The sequence below is a fragment of the Hyperolius riggenbachi genome, chromosome 3 (assembly GCF_040937935.1).
Source record: "Hyperolius riggenbachi isolate aHypRig1 chromosome 3, aHypRig1.pri, whole genome shotgun sequence".
NCBI classification, from domain to species: Eukaryota; Metazoa; Chordata; class Amphibia; order Anura; family Hyperoliidae; genus Hyperolius; species Hyperolius riggenbachi.
Window position 1 is genome coordinate 202,169,198 of NC_090648.1, and position 19,777 is coordinate 202,188,974.

Below are 19,777 nucleotides of genomic sequence, written 5' to 3' on the forward strand. Positions count from 1 at the left end.
CTTACAGTGCTTAGTTGCTGAGCTCTCTGTGATTAATTAGCTTTTCCTACAGGCTTTATTTTGAATTCCAGCTTTCTTGGAAAAAATCTAGTAGATGCATTGAGGCAGTTCTGCTACAAGCTTGCGCTCAACAACATGCATTCATGCCCAAAGGTACAGGTCCATCAAGAGAGCTGGAAAGGCACACTCTCTGTTTAATGGGCCATCGGATTTGCATAAATCTGTAATGCCAACGTTACAGAGGAGTTTTATTGAGATTCCTATTCCCTCAAAATGCCGCACACTGCATCAAATTGGTCTGAATGGCTGTCAACTCAGCAGGAAGCCTCTTGTAAAGATTATGTATAAAAAAGCCAGCAAACAGCTTGCTGAAGACAAGCAGACTAAGGACATGGCTTACTGGAACCATGTCCTGTGGTCGGATGAGACCAAGATAATCGTATTTGGTTCAGATGGTGTCAGGCGTGCGTGGCAGCAACCAAGTGAGGAGTACAAAGACCCAGTCAAGCGGGTGGTGGGAGAGTCATGGTTTGGGGCTGCATGAGTGCTGCCTGGCACTGAGGAGCTACAGTTTATTAGGGGAACCATGAATGCCAACATGTACTGTGACATATTGGAGCACATCCTCTCCCTTCAGAAATTGGGCTGTAGGGCAGTATTCTAACTTGATAAAGCCCCAATCACACCTTCATGATGACCACTACCTTGCTAGAGAAACTGAGGCTAAAGGTGCTGGACTGGCCAAGCACGTGTCCTGACCTAAACCCTATTGAGAATCTTTTGGGCATTCTAAAACGGAAGGTGGAGGAGCGCAAGGTCTCTGACATCCACCCGCTTCATCATGGAGGACTGCAAGAGGATTCCAGTGGCAACCTGTGAAGCTCTAGCTAACGCCATGTTCAAAAAAGTTCAGGCAATGCTGGAAAATAATGGTGAGCACACAAAATATTAAAACTTAAAGGACTTACGAGGCCAAAATCTGCCCCCAAAACGTAAAAAAAGTTAACTACCTGCATGACTTTGTAAGGCACGGAGGACGCCGTCCATGTAACAAGCAGCGTGGATCAGAGGGTTGGCCCTAGAGCTGCGCAGCCGCAGTAGTGGCTATGCGGACTGCGCAGCTGTGGCCAGCTCCGGCGGCCATCTTTATGCAGGCTGCAGATACCGACCCGGACCGTGGGGTCGCAGCCTTTTGGGGGGCTATTGAGCAGAGGGGACCAGGTGGAATGGCACGGAGGGCGCGGACGGCGTCCTCCGTGCCTTACAAAGTCATGCAGGTAGTCAACTTTTTTTTACGTTTTGGGTGCAGATTTTGGCCTCGTAAGTCCTTTAAGGCAGAATTTGACATTGTTCACTTAGGGGTATACTTAATTTTGTTGACAGTGGTTTAGGCATTAGTGGCTGTATGTTGAGGTATTTTGATGGAACAGAAAATGTACACTGCTATACAAGCTGTACACTGACTACTTTACAATGTATCAAAGTGTCATATCTTCGGTGTTGTCCCATATAAAGATAATCAAAAATTTACAAAAATGTGAGAGGTGTACTCAACTTTAGTGAGATACTGTGTGTGTGTACGTGTGTGTGTGTGTGTGTGTGTGTGTGTGTATGTGTGTGTGTGTGTATGTGTATGTGTGTGTACAAAATGGGAAGCAGGAGAGGAGAAATTGAGGAGTAGACTACATGGGAGGTAAGAATGACCTGTGTATCGTTATTTTGACTTTTTATTTTCAGTACAGGTTCTCTTTAAGTTACCTCCTCTGTAGTTATTTTCACACGCAGTTAATTAACAGCCTGCCTTTAACTTTAGAATTCTGCAGTTATTTTAAGGATTGAAGAGTTAACTTTAGGTTTGCCTGAGGTAAAATGTTTCCTTAACACGGCATGCCTCATCACCATGGTGATCACTCTAGAAACGTTATTAAAGACAGGAGATAAGCTTAGTGAATTGAGGCCAATATACTATCAAAATGAATTGTGCATTTTCTTGCTGGCTGGTGCCTTAAAAGTAATTTTATTGATAAGGTGGGAAATTATCACCAAGGAGAAAACTAAGTTTTGAGATTGTGTATGGCCCATAGTGAGAAATTAATGCACAAAAACACATTTTAATTTTCAAAATCACACTGCACTTTTCTTTTGTCATTAATGTTTCCTTTTTTATTAGTATTTGAAAACCAGCATGGTTATGGGCCTGTTTCTACTAGCGTGACTCCACATGCAGACAACGCATGTGAATTCGCATAGGCAATACAAGTAGATGGGACTGTTTCCACTTGTCAGTTTTCATTTGCGTTTTTCTGTGCAGGATTTTTCTGCACGGTAGACCCCGCAGAATTCGCCTGCGTGTGGAATGCAGGCGAATCGCAGGCAATGTATTTAATAGGGAAATCGCTTTTGTTTTCCCCATGCGTTTTTTGCCGCGAATTCGCATAGGTTCCAATGTAAATCCACACAGGCAGTGACATGGTTAAATTCGCATATACCCTTACCTATGCAAAATCGCATGCGAAATCGCGGCAAAAACGCATGTGGAATCGCATCTGCATGCGATTTCGTCAGCGGTGGAATCCAGGTGTTTCCGCACCGCAATAGTGGAAACGAGCCCTAAGATTTAGAGATTGGACGTACAATTTTACACATGCAATCACGTTTTAGTCAGAAAAATACATTTATTTATAGGGTTATGTACACACAGCCAGGCACATTAGATGAAGAAAAGATGGGAGGGGGGATTCTAAATTAGGGACAGCTGCAAGCTATGTCTGTAGATAAATTCTGCTGCAGGATTTTCTTCTAGATGCTCCCAATCCTTATTCAATCTCAGCAGATTGCATTTGTTAGCATGAGGGGGGGGGGGGGGAGGGCAAGTGATTGGGCAGAAGCAATTATGTATACCATCATAGCAGCATTGTATTAGCAGTGGGCAGCTAATATCCATAATATCTTTTTCCAGTGTTCAGTCAAGATTAGTAATATAACTTTATTGCATAATTATTCAAGGCCTGATCTTAATTACAATACACCCCAAGTACAGTCGCATTTTAAGGCATCCTTTACTGCTGTAACTGCTGGAGGCCATTTTTAAAGCCATTTATTATATGCTGAGCAATAATGCTGCACCATACTGACATTTCAATTAGCAAAATGCTACTTAGGCCAAAAAAGTGTAATTCTTGAACATAAATAGATGCAAATGGCTAATGGGGTTGGTCAACCAAGTGGGATTTGCAGAGTCCATATACTTTAATTGTGATGCTGTATTTTACTCCAATTGTAAGCATTATGTGAAGACATTAGAAGTGAACGCGTTGTGTTGTTTGTAAGCCTGGTCTGAATGTAATATAATTGGTTTGCATACCTGCGAATGTCATTTCCTAATTCCAAAGAATGGAAAGCCAGTCAACCGGAAACTAATTAAAATTTACACATATATAGATACAAATATGAATACATTTGTCATGGAAAATGAGTATTCAATTCCCAAGTTTGGATTTCAATTAGTTTAAGGTCCACTGGGTTTTTCCTTCCTGGGCATAGTAATCTGTAAAATGAAGTTATTAAATGAGCAGCGAGGAATAATATGCGTATAACAGGTTGTAACCAGCAGGCTGGAGGCTTCAACTTGAGTCGTTGCTAAAAACGTGGAGACCAGGCTAGCAAGAGGAAACTAAATACCCAATCAAGCTGTCAGAGTGATAATTAGGATCATGTTAATTGGTAATTATGTGTTATGAAGATCTTAAAAAGCTTTGACTGGTTACCCTTAAGGACTGAATGTGAAGGGCTGCATTAATGTGACATCCCCCTGGTCTGACAGACAGCATTGCAATGTACACATAGAGCTGATGCTGTAAATGCCTCCACAGGGCCCTCAATGCCATTGCCTATGTTCATGCGCTCTAGAGAGCTGATCCTACCATAGTGCTAATTAGCTTTTGCACTATAAAATGACCAGGTGGTAAACTGGAATCAAATAAGATATACAGTAATATGCTGTCTTAAAGAATAATTTTCTGTTTGCAACTTGTTGAATAAAATTCTGCATTTTTACAGTATTTATTTATAAACTATTTAGTGACTGTTTGCCCATTATAAAATCTTACCTCACTCCAATTTATAGAGATGCTGGCATATATACTGCTGGCAAGGTGAATCACTGTGATGTTTTTTTTCCCCGGTGAGTTGAGCAGAAACATCACATGATCTCCCAGAGCACAGTAGGGTCTAAACACATAGTGTATGACTAAGGCCCGGTTCACATTAGCGGTTGTTTGCCAAACGGACCGGATGACCTGACCGGATCCGGACCGGATCCAGATCGGAACCGTACGGTTCTGATCCGGATCCGATCCGGATCCGGTCAGGTTGCATCAGGTGGTAATCAGGATGCGATCCGGATCCGTTTGGCAAAATATACGTAAAAAAAAAATAAAATGTTGGGGTCTGGGAGGTCAGCAGAAGGGGGACCTGTGGAATCAGGCCCTCTGCTGTTTAGCACTCACCTCCACCTCCGACATGCTGCCAACATCCTGCCAACACCTCCAGCTCGTGCTGCTCCACTCCAAAATGCTTGCCCATGTGTCCTCAGCCAATATCGCCGCAAAAATCGGCATAGGAAGTGGGGTAGAAGATCCGGATTTCTCAGCCAGTGTGTTGTGCGGCCTCCGGTTCCCATTTGTTTGTATTGGCCGGATGGTGCAGTCCGGCTCCGCCCCGGATACGGCTGCCGGAGGGGCCGGATGAAAAAATAGCGCATGTTGGAACGGAGGCCGGAGTCCGGATCCGGCCCGGATCCGGTCCGGCTCCGGTTCTGCAGAACGGACCCATGTGAACGGACGCATAGGCTTTAATTGCTATGCCGTGCGTCCGTTCCGTCCGTTCTGCAGGCGGTGCGGCTCCGGCACGGCGATTCCGGAGGGCCACTGCAAGTGTGAACCGGGCCTTAAAGACAGAGGCTTTTAGTGTCTGAAGAGCATTTAGCATTTTAGCAAATTAAAAACTGGGTATTCTCAGAAAACATGTAATTAGGCTAACACTAATCCTATTTGATATCTGTCAGAAAGAATATTCTACTAACTCTTATCTATTCAACTCTATGGATGACAATTGCAACCATTTCTTTCAAAGAAAGGTAAGGTATTTTGCTCTTTCATTGGTAGATCATAGCATATCTCAGTTCCAATATCATGTGATCCAGTGCACCCAATGGGATGCCAACAGCCAAAGCTTTGCTGCACGTTGTGTGTGTGTGTGTGTGTGTGTGTGTATGTGTGTGTGTTTAAATGTATAAACAATTAAAAATCACTGAATTATAACTAGGGGCTGGTGTTTCTTTTTGCAATCCACTGCTTGTGCAGAGATACAGGGCAAGGCATAAAACAGTGACCTATAAAAAAATGAGTGTTGCAATACAAGCACAGCTTTGCATAATTTTTAAGCGGTGAATGCTTTTCATGCCTGTAGATTTACTTCCGATCACCATTATACCCTCTCACTCAAAGGGCTAACTCTCTGTCAATTTTCGTCCACAAATTATGGCTCATTCCTTAATAAAGAGGCAGAATATTCTCAGTTGGCTGGTTAGGTCACAAGACATGTGCAGAGACATTACTTAAGAGCCAATGGGGACCCAGCAGCCAGAGGTGCAACCTTGTTGTCCATTGCAAAATGACGATGACTTTTTGATGTTTTTCAAGTTGCTGTGTCTTTTTGCAAACCACTGTGAGCAGCAGCTATGCTATGTGGGTCTAAGTATAAAATAATACAACAATATCCATTTCCCGGTTGTTTGGCTAAAGAAATGCACACCAACAACAGTATAAATAAACCTTAAAATGCATGTACAGATATTGATAAGCTACAGAAAATAATATTAACACAACAGTTCTACAGTATAAGACATAAACCACATGGAACATTCCACACAATTAATTCATTAATGCCTAACCTTAGTGCAGCTTCCCAAGACCTTTTTGGGAAAGTATATACCACATTACAGACCCATAGTTCCTTGTCCTAGAGTATTGTCTACATTAATTCCACCCCCTCAACAAACCTCACTTCCCTTTTTGAAGCCTCGGTGACTGGCTGATACAAATCTTTTCAGCAGGTATAAATTCATTCTACAAGATAGCAGGAAGTGGAGGCTATTGTTGAAGTCCATGTGCTCAGGGGTAAAATGGCTGCCAAACCAAAGCAAGCTGTGGGTCAAATGAAGTCTATTTCTTTTAATTACTTTATGAATAGGCTGCTAAGTGTATCCAGGAAGCATTCACAGTAGAGTTTAACTGTATTTCATGATATTATTTATGGGCTGTCTGTTTTATGACTACAGAGACATGTTGGCAGACACATCAGACAAGTTCAGCAGGCATTTTTGACCTTTGGAATAGCACATTTTAAAAGAAAATGCTTAGATAAATTAGCCATTTTAAGGGTTTCTTATATATTTTAGCTAGATTAAATGGCATTCTAACCTTTTAACATCCAATAACTGCCGGTGTGTGCAGTTTTTCTTTAGTCTGTACATGGGAAGGTAGCGAATGGTGTATGATATAGTAGGTGACACTGTCCCCTAGCTATGCATACATTCCTTAAATGGCGATTGTAAATGGAAAATAATGTTTTTAAATCGTTATCCAGTGAATGAGAGCAGCAAGGTCTAGTTCATTTAGATACATCAGCTTTATAGTATCTCCACAATCTTCGTTTTGAAAAATGATGATGGATAGAAGGAAGGGCTCGGTTTCTTAGTATTAATGTGGAAATAAAACTTCTCCTTTCCTTGATTGAGCAACACAATCTTCCCAGCTCCCAGAATGTCACCTTGCGGCTGGCAAAAAATAGCAATGCAGAGATGTAATGGAACATTTGTATTTTCTGCTTAGGAACTTGAATATAATCTGAGCAGTGTCACTGAGCCTTTTCTCTGATTATACGCTCTTCAGGAAATTAGTTTCCAGTCTAGGAAACACTGGTTGAAAATGGAAAAAAAGACCTATAGACTAAGAACAATGGCATAATAATTGCATAGGCAAAGGGCATAGAGAAAGATGTACAGTACACTGGATATTATGCTTAGTAAAACTCATTTAAAGTGAACCTGAAATAAGAGTGATATGGAGGCTGCCATTTTTATTTCTGTTTAAGCAATACCAGCTGCCGGCCAGTAGTAATGGTAATAATGTCTAGGAGAATTCATGGAGAAGTATGTGATTAATTATATCAGCTCATAGGCCTCGATTCACAAAGCGGTGATAACTCAGTTATCACGCCTAAAAGACTTTAGGCGTGATAACCTTTTCACCACTGAGTTATCACCGCTTTTTCCTGCTCTTCGCGCGAAGTTACCGCGCGTACGCGCGTTCGCGCGTACGCGCGTGAGAGCGCGCGCAAAGTCCCATAGGACTTAATGGGAGCTTCGCGCGAAGCGTCGGGTGCTGCGCGCGCACGTACGCGCGTACGCGCGGTAACTTCGCGCGAGTTTCTTCTTATCATGCCTAAAGTGAGTTTAGGCGTGATAAGGGCCTTTTCACCAGCGTGCAAACACTTTGCACCGCTTTGTGAATCGAGCCCATAGACTTGCAAAGCTCTGATTTGCTGTAATCACATCCTGCTTTAGCACATGATCATGATTTGCAAATCAGAGAATGACATATTTATCACCTGACTAAACTGATCCCATGCTTCTCCAGGAGTTCTCTTAGACATGACCACTACTGCCTGGCAGTCAGGTTTATCTTCTGGCATCAGTAGTCACAAAATAAAATAAGCATGTGGCTATTCCAGTCAGACTTGAGTCGTCACCTGATATGCATGTTTGTTCAGGGTCTATGGTTAAAAGTATTAGAGACATAGGGTCAGGGAGCCAGGCAACTTGCATTGTTTAAAAGAAAATAAATATGTATATATGTGTGTGTATATATATATATATATATATATATATATATATATATATATATATATATACTGTATATATATATATATATATGTATATGTATATGTATGTATATACATATATACATTCACTTAAAGGACTATTAGGAACACCTGTTCAAATTCTCGTAAATGCAATTATCGTATCAACCAATCACATGGCAGTTGCTTCAATGCATTTAGGGGTATGGTCCTGGTCAAGATGATCTCCTGAACTCCAAACTGAATGTCAGAATGGGAAAGAAAGGTGATTTAAGCAAGTTTGAGCATGGCATGGTTGTTGGTGCCAGATGGGCCGGTCTGAGTATTTCACGATCTGCTCTGTTACTGGGATTTTCACAAACAATCATTTCTGGGATTTACAAAGAATGGTGTGAAAATAAAAAAACATCCAGTATGCTGCAGTCCTGTGGGCAAAATGTCTTGTTGATGCTAGAGGTCAGAGGAGAACGGGCCGACTGACTCAAGCTGATAAAGAGCAACGTTGACTGAAATAACCACTCATTACAACCGAGGTATGTAGCAAAGCATTTGTGAAGCCACAACATGCACAACCTTGAGGCGGATGGGTTACAACAGCAGAAGAACCCACTGGGTACCACTCATCTCCACTGCAAATACGGGAGCTTCGTGCCCTGGATGTGCATCCCACAAATCTCCATCAACTGCGAGATGCTATCCTATCAATATGGGCCAACATTTCTAAAGAATGCTTTCAGCACCTTGTTGAATCAATGCGACATAGAATTAAGGCAGTTCTGAAGATGAAAGGGGGTCAAATATAAAATGATTTTCAGAAGGTGTTTTACACATCCTGCAGTCCTAGTTATGGCAATTCATTTCTATGGGTGTTTTTCTTGCACCGCAAGCAACAGAATTACTATGGAAAGAACTGCAGCTTTTCAAAGGACCAATCAGATTTGGAAATTATTAATTTGTTTCCTGATAGATGGTTAGTAATTCACCTTGACAGGTTCCCATCATTCACTTTCTGAATCTGTAAGTTACTCTTCAGCCCAGGGGATTTCACACTCCGTGTAGCGCAAGAGATGCTGCCCAGTGCCCAGTCAAATTTCATATCGCATAACTAAAACCTTACATTGTCTGCTTTGGCTTCAACAACTGGTGCTCAATCCTTCCTCCTGTAACCAATAATTTTCATATGGCACCTACAATTTATATGTTAATTTCTGTTAAAGGTGCCTGCTGAAATCAGGGGTGTAGCAATCTGCAAAGTCAGATTTGTGGCAGATATGGCTTATTTGTTTAAAGTAAGCCTGAGATGGTGGGAAAACGCAGATGGTGACACACCGTGCTCCATTGTTTACACTACGTGTGTTGCCCATAGACTTCCATTACCGCAAGCACCATGCATTAAGAGCGGTGCTTGCGGTAATGCTCTGCTCCCATGTGTCAGCTTAGATACTTCTGGTGTACCGTAATGGACCTCAATAAGTGTGAAAGTCTCCATAGACTGTCATTGGTTTTGCGTCCCCTTGCGGTAAAATAAGGTAACGCAATGCAGGAATTACCTGCAAGTGTAAAAATCTTCATGAATCTGAGGACAAAATTCGCCATCAGGCAAATTTCTGGGGGTAGTTGCCTATTTCCTTTTCTACACCCCCTGGATTTACTTACAGATTATCAAAGCTTCACAAGATGGGGAAATTTCATGAACAGTTTTGTGAATCTGTTTTCGGCAGATTCGTTCATCCTTATTGCATTGAACAGACTAAGCTCCGCAATACTATTAGCATTCAGTGCAAGGCACCCAATGTGATCTGCTGTGCTGTTTGAACTAGATCGTCTTCTTAAAGGCCGGTACACATATCTGACTTAAGTTTGCTAAGGCGTCTGATAACGACCGCCTCAGCCGATAATAAGGCGTGTGTATGGCAGCCAGTGACCTCCACCCATGGGCGTATCTACTCCCCCAGCGACACAGATCCCCCGCTGATCCCAATTTTTATGCTGCTCCCCCATTCTGCCAGTAGTAAAGATGATTATGTGCAGGCTGAATGGGGATCACACAATATGAACAAATTACATGGCGAATATCAACCATTTCTTGATCTCCTATTTTTTAACTTCTCCCTTTGCAATGCATTGATTTATATATTTCCCCTTTTCACTAAAGTTCCTATTTAATCTGTCCTACTGACAAAGACAATACATAACTTGATGTAAAACTTGGAACAACCTTTTCATGATTCACTGAAAAGATTTGCAGGAGGTAGGGCAAAACAGAGTACAGTATTAAAATACTGAAGATATTTCATTTTTAGCCTTAAGACCACAACTTTCTCAAAGCACAGCATGTATTCTACTTAACAATACAAACAGAAAACATTGTGGGTTTATAATAATTCTCAGGACAGTGAATGTAACCAGTATCATTTGCTGCAATATGGTTGTGGTCTTTGTAATGCAGCAGACAGTCAGACAGAAGTGGGGGCTTTGAAATCTCTTCTATCTATATAAGAACTTACTAAGCAAGAACTAGCAGATGTGATTAAATCATAATTGGAAACTGAGAGAAAATCTTTTGCCCTAGGCAGTGTTTTTTAATTAAAGCAGCCTTATGATAACCTTAGGTAGAATAAAACCTTGTTATGTCTAGTTCTGCAGAGTTAGACATATTATGTTGTCACTTTTTAGTGCCATCATTTTGTATTTGGATGTCACAAAAGTAGATTGTAACCAAACTCAGTGTTGAAAATATAACTTTGAAGTAACCATTTTACCAACTTTCGAAGAGGTGTGATCTTGAAACCTGACTCAGCACATGGTAGCCACGGGGTACCTGGCTTCTGAGATGATGTCGCCATGCATTGCTCTCCAGGTAGTACTGTAGTGATGTAGTGAACATCAAATTCTATTTTTTTTTTTCTTTAAAAAAGGTGTTAAAAGTGTATTGCAACCTAGACAGTGGCATGGCAGTGGAGTATTAACTCAAAATAATCACCACAAACATGTATTTTGCGCAAATACTTTTTTAATGGTTATTTTCAAAGTTTAATGGCCGCCCACATTAGCAGGTTAATAGCAAAGTACCCATACATGCTAGAAACACCAAATTTGCAGGGTATGTTAAAGGGGACAGTGGGAACAAGAGGACATTTTTTTTTTCAAAAAAACCTTGTAGTGTTTGAGAAAATCAATCTCAGAGAAAAAAAAGTTTATATTTAAATTTGTTAAAATGACAGATAATGTATTAACATGTATATAAATGTATTTTATTTTTTATATGTTCAGAGTATGGGAAATTGAAAAAAAATGATGTGGGATCCCCCCACCAGAGCCTCTTGAACCTCTTGTCCCCCATGAAGGCTGGGATAGCAAGAATGCGAAGCCCCAGCTGCATGGGGCTTTGCATCCTGACCTATACCAGCCCGCATGGTCCATGGAATGGAGGGCACCTCCACCTGGGCACCAAAGGTGGGGAAGAGCCCCTTGTCCATGGATTGGACAAGGGCTCTGGGGGAGAGGGGGAGCCCTGGCAGGTTTCATGGTGGCATCTGGGAGTCCCCTTTAAGAAGGGGACCCCCAGATGCCAGCCCCCTGCCCAGGAGAAATGAGATTGGGGTAAATAGTACCCCTTTCTATTTCCAGAAAGGGTTAAAAGAAATTAAAACACAACCCTAAAGGTCCTTTATTGTTCTTATTTAACCATGAATACTTACCTTTAAAAAAAGTATTCCCACGCCAATATCATCAAAAATGTCCCACTCCAATATCATCTGTCAGCTTGATTAAAGATCTCCGCCGCACACCCGCTGCCACACGCGCCACTTGCCGCAACTCTAACAATAATAAGTATAGCTAGAGAAAAGCACCTTTAAATATGGCTCCAAGGCTCCCCCTTGGTCTACTAATGGTTAATTTGCATATATTCAGCAGTGGTGCCTGGGAGACATCTCGAGCTCACTCCAACCTGAATTATCGCAAATTCTTTCTGTTTTAGGAAAGCAAACTTTTGTTGGTCTATTAACAGACTGAGATACAAAAGTGACATGAATGTCTGATTGATTGATAAGTGATTACTGTTCATGGTATATACAGTATGTTAGCTTCTTTTGTTATTGGATGTTCTATGATAGTTCATTACAACACTGGAAGTTATAATTCAAAGTAACAAAGTAACACATTTGTTCATTCTCATCAAAAACTGGCTATGAGATATTTCTAATCATAACACTCTCATGGAAGATTGACCATGAGAGTGTTGCTATTTCTCATGGGATACTGACCATGGGAATGTTGCTATCTACAACACTAGTCAAAATATAAGATATTGTGCAAAGTTCTCACATAAGCACGTGTTCTGTGACGCCTCTAAAGCACCTTGTGATCATGCAGTCATGTGTCTTGTCTGCACACGCGTACTGATACAAGCACGTGGTGATCACGCACCCTTATCTGCACAGGTGCATGAATGAAACATGTTATACGCCTGCGCAGACATTGAATTCTGTCTATATAAAGCAGGGGTGCCCACACTTTTTCGGTTCGCGAGCTACTTTAAAAATTGCAGAGCCCAGGAGATCTACCCCCCCCCTCCCACGTACACACAGTGGCTCGAACCCCCCCCCCCCCCCACACACACACACGTTCCCCCATATCCCAGCATAGTTAGGCTCAGTTCTGCATAGAGAAAAAATAATTCCTGCCTGTCCCACATTCAGGCTATATACAGCAGGAAGTAAACCTCCACTAGACTCACTCAGAACTGCTGCTACCATATTGCCAGCATCTGAGCAGCTCCCAAGAACCAGTTAAAAATATAAAACAATGCATTTGAACTATTAGAGCTGTGTCCCTGTGCTATTTAGAGGACAATTATTTACACAAAGCTCAGCTCTAGTTTCAGCTGAGAATCACACTCTCCTTCCCTGCTTCACACGTAATCGCTCATCAACCCCCATGTCTTGCCTGGAGAACAGCTTCCCCCTTCTCTCTTCACTCCTGTGACCCCATGCTGTTTTCTAGGAAGGGGGATCAGCTTATCACAGAGGCATCCTCAGCACGGAGGCATCCTTAGCTGTGCTGCTGTTGCATCCCCTTCACTGCTGACAGCTTATCAGTCGGCAGTGGCTGGAAGATGCATGCTGTGCATTCAGATGACATAATACAGTTGAGGCAGGAAGATGGCACTCGGGCAGCACTACTGACCTAAGGAGAGCTTTCTCTGCTAGCCAGGAACTGGATGATGGTTGGCAGCCCTGGAAGACAGACACTCTGTCACGAGCAGCCTGGCGGGGAGGAGACGCTATATCCTCTTTCACTCCTCTCCCCTTCAGCCACGCCTCCTCTTCAGCCGCGCCTCCCCTCTCCTCGCTGATGCTGCTCTGGCAGCAAAATCTGACAGCCGAGGCTGCAGAATATGTCAAGACGCGGCCACCCGGCCGCGATCTACTCTGAAGGCGGTCGCGATCTACCGGTAGATCGCGATCGACCTATTGGGCAGCCCTGATATAAAGGAAGGAAAATACTTTCGAGTTGGGACTTTCGAAGGACAAGCAGACATGCCATCTGTTTGTGTCGCTAGGTATTTCCCCTCCAAGGTCGCTGAGGTCCCCCGATCTTCTCTGGGTGATGCTACAATACTTGGTAAGAATATTGGTGCTAACTAATTACTCAAATACAATGTACCTATTATTCTGCAAGCCTAGATGATTATTATAACAGGATTGTAGCTCAATAAATATTATTATTACATTTTTCCTCATGTTTTGCTGCAATTCATTTTACCCACTACGGTGGTGAGCGAAGTTAGAGGGTTTAAAAACCCTTCCCGTGAGGCAAAACACAGACCAATGGGAATCTGGAGTCTTGAGCATTTCTGTGGTCTGTTAATAGACCAAGGGGGAGCCATGGAGTCAAATTAAAAGATGTTTTTGGCTTCATTAGTGTTAGGTGTTGTTGGTGGGTGGGAGATTAATGTTGGGCATAGATGGGGGTAGGTTATTGTTAGGTATAGGTATAAGTTTGGTTAGTGTTAAACATAAAGGCAGGGGAGGTTGGTGTGAGAATAAGTTCATAGGTAAGAGTAGAATATTGATAACATCACCGATATTATACTATCAATAACAGGTGATAGTAGAATATGGGTAAAATTACCAATATTCTATTGTTGGCAATATCTTACAGCCGTTTTAACTCACATTGCTTGTAAATGTACACTTATGAAGCAGTGAAAATACTTTAGAAGCTATTTTAGAAGCATTTTTTATGTTTTACCATACATTGCCAGCAAAGAAGAACTTCTGACAATTGCAGCCATCTCAAGATTGTCTCACCTTAAATCTCCTATGGAACCCTAAAGAGCTGCATGTTTTTGTAGCCATTAGAAGTCACTGGGTGATTGATGTGAACAGCATTGAAAGTCAATATAAAGCTCATGCAATTGAAAAGCTGACAAAACACCCCTATATGAGAACATTAACACAAAGTACAAAAAGTAATACTCATTGCATTAGTCTATTCTGTAATGGTCTGCTTTCTGTAAAGTACATTCTGAAAAGCTGCTGTAGGTTAACGTAGTTTGTGCTTAGAGCTCTGCTCTGTACACTATTTGCAGAAAATGCTTTATGTTATTATATGTTGTTTGTGCTTCATATGAAATTATTGTGTTAAATAATGTATTTGTAGGATAAGGGAGAGTATATTCTGTCCCTTCAAGCTGCTGAAGGTGCACACAGGAGTTCTGCAATACACCTACATCTCTAAAGGAGTTAGTTCATATAAAGCCGACTTATTCCAGCCACTGCACTCTTTAACTGAATGTCAGAGAAGAGAACTAATAAGTACGCCCTAGCATGTGCAAGTAATGCACAGATACTCACATTGGATGTCACCAGTATGATGATGGGGTGATTCATTTGTTAGTAGTCTTTCCTCTGTACCTGATTGTAGTGTCAAATAGAGCACTTCTGTGTGGCACTTCAAATATCTTCTGTTCCCTTAGAATTTCTTGGGCTATTATAGAATTAAATGTGGAGAGCACACAGAATGCCAAATATATTATTTAAGTTAAGCGTTTCATTTTTTTCCATGGTAGTGTTATATATATATATATGGCATATGGTGTAATGGTTAAGGGCTCTGCCTCTGACACAGGAGACCAGGGTTCGAATCTCGGCTCTGCCTGTTCAGTAAGCCAGCACTAATTCAGTAGGAGACCTTTGGCAAGTCTCCCTTACACTGCTACTGCCAATAGAGCGCGCCCTAGTGGCTGCTGCTCTGCTCTGGCGCTTTGAGTCCACAAGGAGAAAAGCGCAATATAAATGTTATTTGTCTTGTCTTGTCTTGTCTATATTTGCAATCAAGTTTAGCCATAACGACAATATATGATTGATCGTACAGCATGAATATTGTACAGTGCAACCAACAAAATTCCAACAGGGTAGGTTTGGATGGTCTTCGTATAGCTGTATCGTAAACCAAAACCAAAAAATTGCAATGTAAAATAAAATGCAAAAAAATATTGTAATCAAAATGTCAAAAGGAGGGCCCCTGTCAAAGGAATTTGGGGTTAATCCTACAAGAACATAAAGATTCCAAATGCCAATGCCAGATGTTGGGTGTATTTTTAACACATGTGGAATTCTGATATCAGTATTACATAAGTGACTTACCCCAAGCTTAACCAATACCAGAATTGAAGAATCTATTGTTTGCATTGATTATTATAATCCCGATGACATCTCCTTTGGGTGTGGTCTTTGGGTGCTGTCATCTGACCTGTGTAGACCAATCATCTCATCACATCATATGCTACTGTCCGCATTCCTTACTATGGCTCCACCTTTCTGCAGTAGCTTCTTGTCCTATTAAAATATTGGTTTCATTCTCTGCACACGTCTCCCTGTTTGCACTCGGCTTTAAGTGTGCACATGATTATTTCTGCAGACATCTTGAGTTTCTGTATGATATCATCATATTGGTATTTCCTGTGAAGTTATAATGCTCTGACCAGTAACCAGCCATAATAAATGTTACACAGTATCTGTTTTGACTTCATACTAAATTAATGTATGATTCTTAAAGCTGTAGCATTACATAGGTAAAAACATCCACACCCCTCAGGGCCCCTCTAGCCTGAGGGCTCTGGTGCAGTCAAAACTTTTGCATCCTCTATTGCTATGCCACTGAGCATTTCTTCAGTTCTGACCATGTCACGTGCATGAAAAATGAGCACCAGAAAAAAAGGGCCCACCTGGATAACGAAATGGTGCCGGTGGATAATGAAATCTCAATAACGATAAACATTGTTAATGAAATTGATTAACGATAAATACCATTTTAAAACAGATGGGAGTTGATAACAAAAATATAGTAACATTAAAAATTGTTATGTAATTCAACAATACAACCCTACTCTCACACAGAACCCTCCCATGGTGGTGCCTAAAACCAACCACTCCCCCGGTGGTGCCTAACCCTAACCCCCCCCCCCCCCCCCTGGTGGTGCCTAACCTAACCACTCCACCTGCAGAAATACCCTTTACACATTTAAACAATAATATATTTGATAATGTAAAATCTGTATATACAAACAAAATATGACAAAAACTATAACGTTGCAATCTTGTAAAATGATATTAGACTTAAAAACTTTAATGTTCTAATGTTGTTATCGATATTTATTGGGTGCCCTTTTTTCTGGCATTTTCGCCATTTTATCGGTAAATGCCATAGAGTCTCTGGCGGCGCCCTTTTTTCCACTAGCCGCCGGCGCCCTTTTTTCCTGCTACCACCATGAGGTCAATTCATAAAAGGCTGTGCGGTAATACAGCATTCGGTATTTTAGACTTTTGTGTGAAAATTCATAAAAAATTTCACAGCTGTGATAGAAGTGCGGTAAATTACTAAAGCCCAACTGTCGGTAGCATCAGAAGAATAGCTGCCTGTGTTGTTACATGCTGTTCTCCGTACAGAGACAGCGTTACAATATAAGAAGCATCCCAACTTCCCTTTAGATGAACATGTTTTGTTGTTGTACTGACTCTGCTTGCCCTAAATCTGCTCTGAATTTGTCTATTAGTCTTTCTTAACAATCTGTTTAATTGCTACTGCTTAGAAGAACTTCAAGAAACTTAACACATGCCATGCTTTGTTGTGTTCACCTTCAGCTCCTACACATCTTAAAAACAGGAACCCAAGAGGTTAAACAGCCACACAGCCTAAGGTATTCAGAGGAAGCCAGTTTAGTTCTGATCACTCTGCTGCTGCCTGGGGGGGATCTCACTGCTTCTGCTTCAGTCTCCATTCCCAGCACAATCCCGCATAGACTTCGCTCTCTTATCATTACTTCAAAGCAGGTGGTATTGTTCTGTGCCTTTACCCCCTGTTCTAATCTTTATGAATTGACATTTACTGACATGTGTTGAGGTAATTACCACACAAGTCGGTAATTGACCTCACTGCTCGATAATTTCAGCTTTTCATGTAATAACAACTTTTATTAATTGACATTTTCTGAAGTGCTCAGTAAAGTCAGCTGTTTTCTGCATTATCGAATGCGGTAATGCTTTATGAATCGACCCCATGTCTATTAAGTAACTGTATTGAATTACTAACATAGAGAACTGTTTTTCCTAGGAGTTTATGTATGCTGCTTACGTACTTATTTACTTACTGTACAAGTCCAACCAAGCAGTTGTGTTAGGGCCCGTTTCCACTAGCACAGAAATGTGGCCGAATCCGCAGAGTTCCCTCACAGGCAAACCGTGCGGGGAAGCTCTGTCATAGGGGATAATTCTGCTGCCATCCAAATTGCTTGCCATAGCAATTTTGGATGACATTGCGGTCAGTTTTCATGCAAGTGGCAGCAAATCCCATAGCCAAGTATGGCACGGCTTCCGGGATTCGGCTGCATACTCTCAGAAGAGGAATTGCCGCTGCGCATTTTGTAGGATGTACAGTGGCTAGTGGAAACAGGGCCTTCTCTAGTCAGTCCTTTGCGTTATAGCTCTTGGCTACATTCCTGGTGAATGATAACCAGTTTTTATCTTCTGTCTATCTATACTAAGTTACATCTAGACTACGTATATACAGCAGACAGTTAGATAAGATGACAAGACATAAATAAAAGTAAAGGGTTGAAGCCAGCCGTCACAGGAAACAGAAGAGTGACTCTCTGCAGTCGGTCACCGGCTTTAATACTGGTCACTAAAGAGTTAAATGTGAAATAATCTGAGCCATACCCCCAAGCCTACAATTGGCTCAGACCCTCGTGGTATCATGACACGCACAGTTGTTACTGCGCATGGCCTGTAAAGTCCCATGTTCCAGGCACCGGTCATCTTGTTCTGAAACATAACTGATATTTACAGAACAAGACTGCCTATCTGTCTGTACATCGGGTAGATAAACTCTTTAACCTTGGCTGGTTCTGTGTAGGGCACAAACACCCATGTTCCAGTGTTTCTAGAAATGCTGTTTGAAGGGAGACTTGCACATCAAGCCTTTTAACTAAACTCAGTTCAGGTAACTGAAGCCTACGACTTCAATCATATAATACTTAAATTATAACACCCCAATAAAAATTACCTTCGTTTCATTTGATTTTGACATTTTCACTCAGGGTGACTGACTGTTACATATTGTGGCTTTTGGCGTTCTACCGATCAGCACACAAACATTACACCTCTGACAGGTGTTTAAAAAATATTGTCTACTCTCACTTTAACCACAGTTTTCTGAAAAACCTCAAAGTATCTAGTGTGTCTTATATTCTGGAGCATCTTATAAAGCAGAAACTATGGTAATAGTGTATTTATACGAAACAGACAATAATTCCTAAATATTATCTTTTTGCAGTGAAATCTATTAGTAATGCACAATATGTTGAGTAGGTGTTATAGTAAATAAATGACTAAAATAATAATATAATTGTTGAGTGTCTTTGTTTTTATTATTGTCAGTTTGGTTTGAGCCTGCTGTCCATGGTTTGTATGGAGAGGTGTTGTAGTCATGTCAGCTCTAACACAATGTGAGTTAAGCCTCTAGATTGATTAGCATAATGAAATAATAATGATACAAAGTAAATCCACTATGCCTGATGTCGCTATTGAAATGTTTCATAATGTGCTCTCAAAGCATAGTAATTTACAGGAAAGCCTGCTATACAGGCCCATTACCTTTTTTTGCATCATTTCGATATTATATCAAAAGTAGAAAGGGCAATGCAATCTTTTTTTGATTTGGCTTAAAAACATTTGTTCAACATTAAAATAATAGTTAGATTTTCTTTGATTTTATCTCTGCAATCAAAGTCTGTCCTCATTATTCTGCAGTAGTTTTAGCTCAAAGGAAGGGAATAGAAAAAATATCCTAAAGTACGTATAACTATACTCTCAAAGAATTGATCAAAGAATGCTTTCAAAGTGTAGCTGTACTAATAATGCAAATATTAATGTTACGAAATGTACCTGCCTCCCCCATAAGTAAGTCAAAGCCACAGGAAATCTGACACATTTCTGCTGAAATTCCAATTTTACCAAAGCAAACTTGGAGGAGTGAAATCTACCCACAAAAGAGTGTGTAAGAGCATCTTATGACCTTCTTTGTTATACCCAGTATACCACTCACCCCTCCTGATATCTGGAAACTAGCATCCTCTATACTATACTGTGACTCCAGATCACCTAAAGGACAACAGACAGCTAAAAAATAAACTTACATGCCTACATATATATTACTGGAAGAATCACGTGGCCCATTTGTATTACCGCAGTGAGTGAATCTACCTCCCTTAGTGCCATTTTGTACTAATCCGCATTTCTCTTAACCTCCTTAGCGGTAACCCCGTGCTGGACATGGGGTAAGCCGC

The 19,777-nt window shown here is 41.2% G+C and overlaps 1 protein-coding gene across 2 annotated transcripts in view; it reads left to right on the forward strand.

The window, feature by feature from the left end:
• The window catches only part of ENTREP2 (endosomal transmembrane epsin interactor 2), a 978,998-nt gene that overhangs the window by 452,445 nt on the left and 506,776 nt on the right, over positions 1-19,777 (forward strand). Inside the window, exon 1 of one of the 2 annotated variants that reach the window (XM_068272539.1) lies at positions 13,458-13,551. The exons of the other annotated variant lie outside the window; for it this stretch is intronic. Within the exon in view, the coding sequence (XP_068128640.1) occupies positions 13,537-13,551 (15 nt within the window). The 5' untranslated portion in view covers positions 13,458-13,536. Of the gene's footprint in view, positions 1-13,457; positions 13,552-19,777 lie in introns of those variants that run through there. 2 annotated transcript variants of the gene reach the window in all.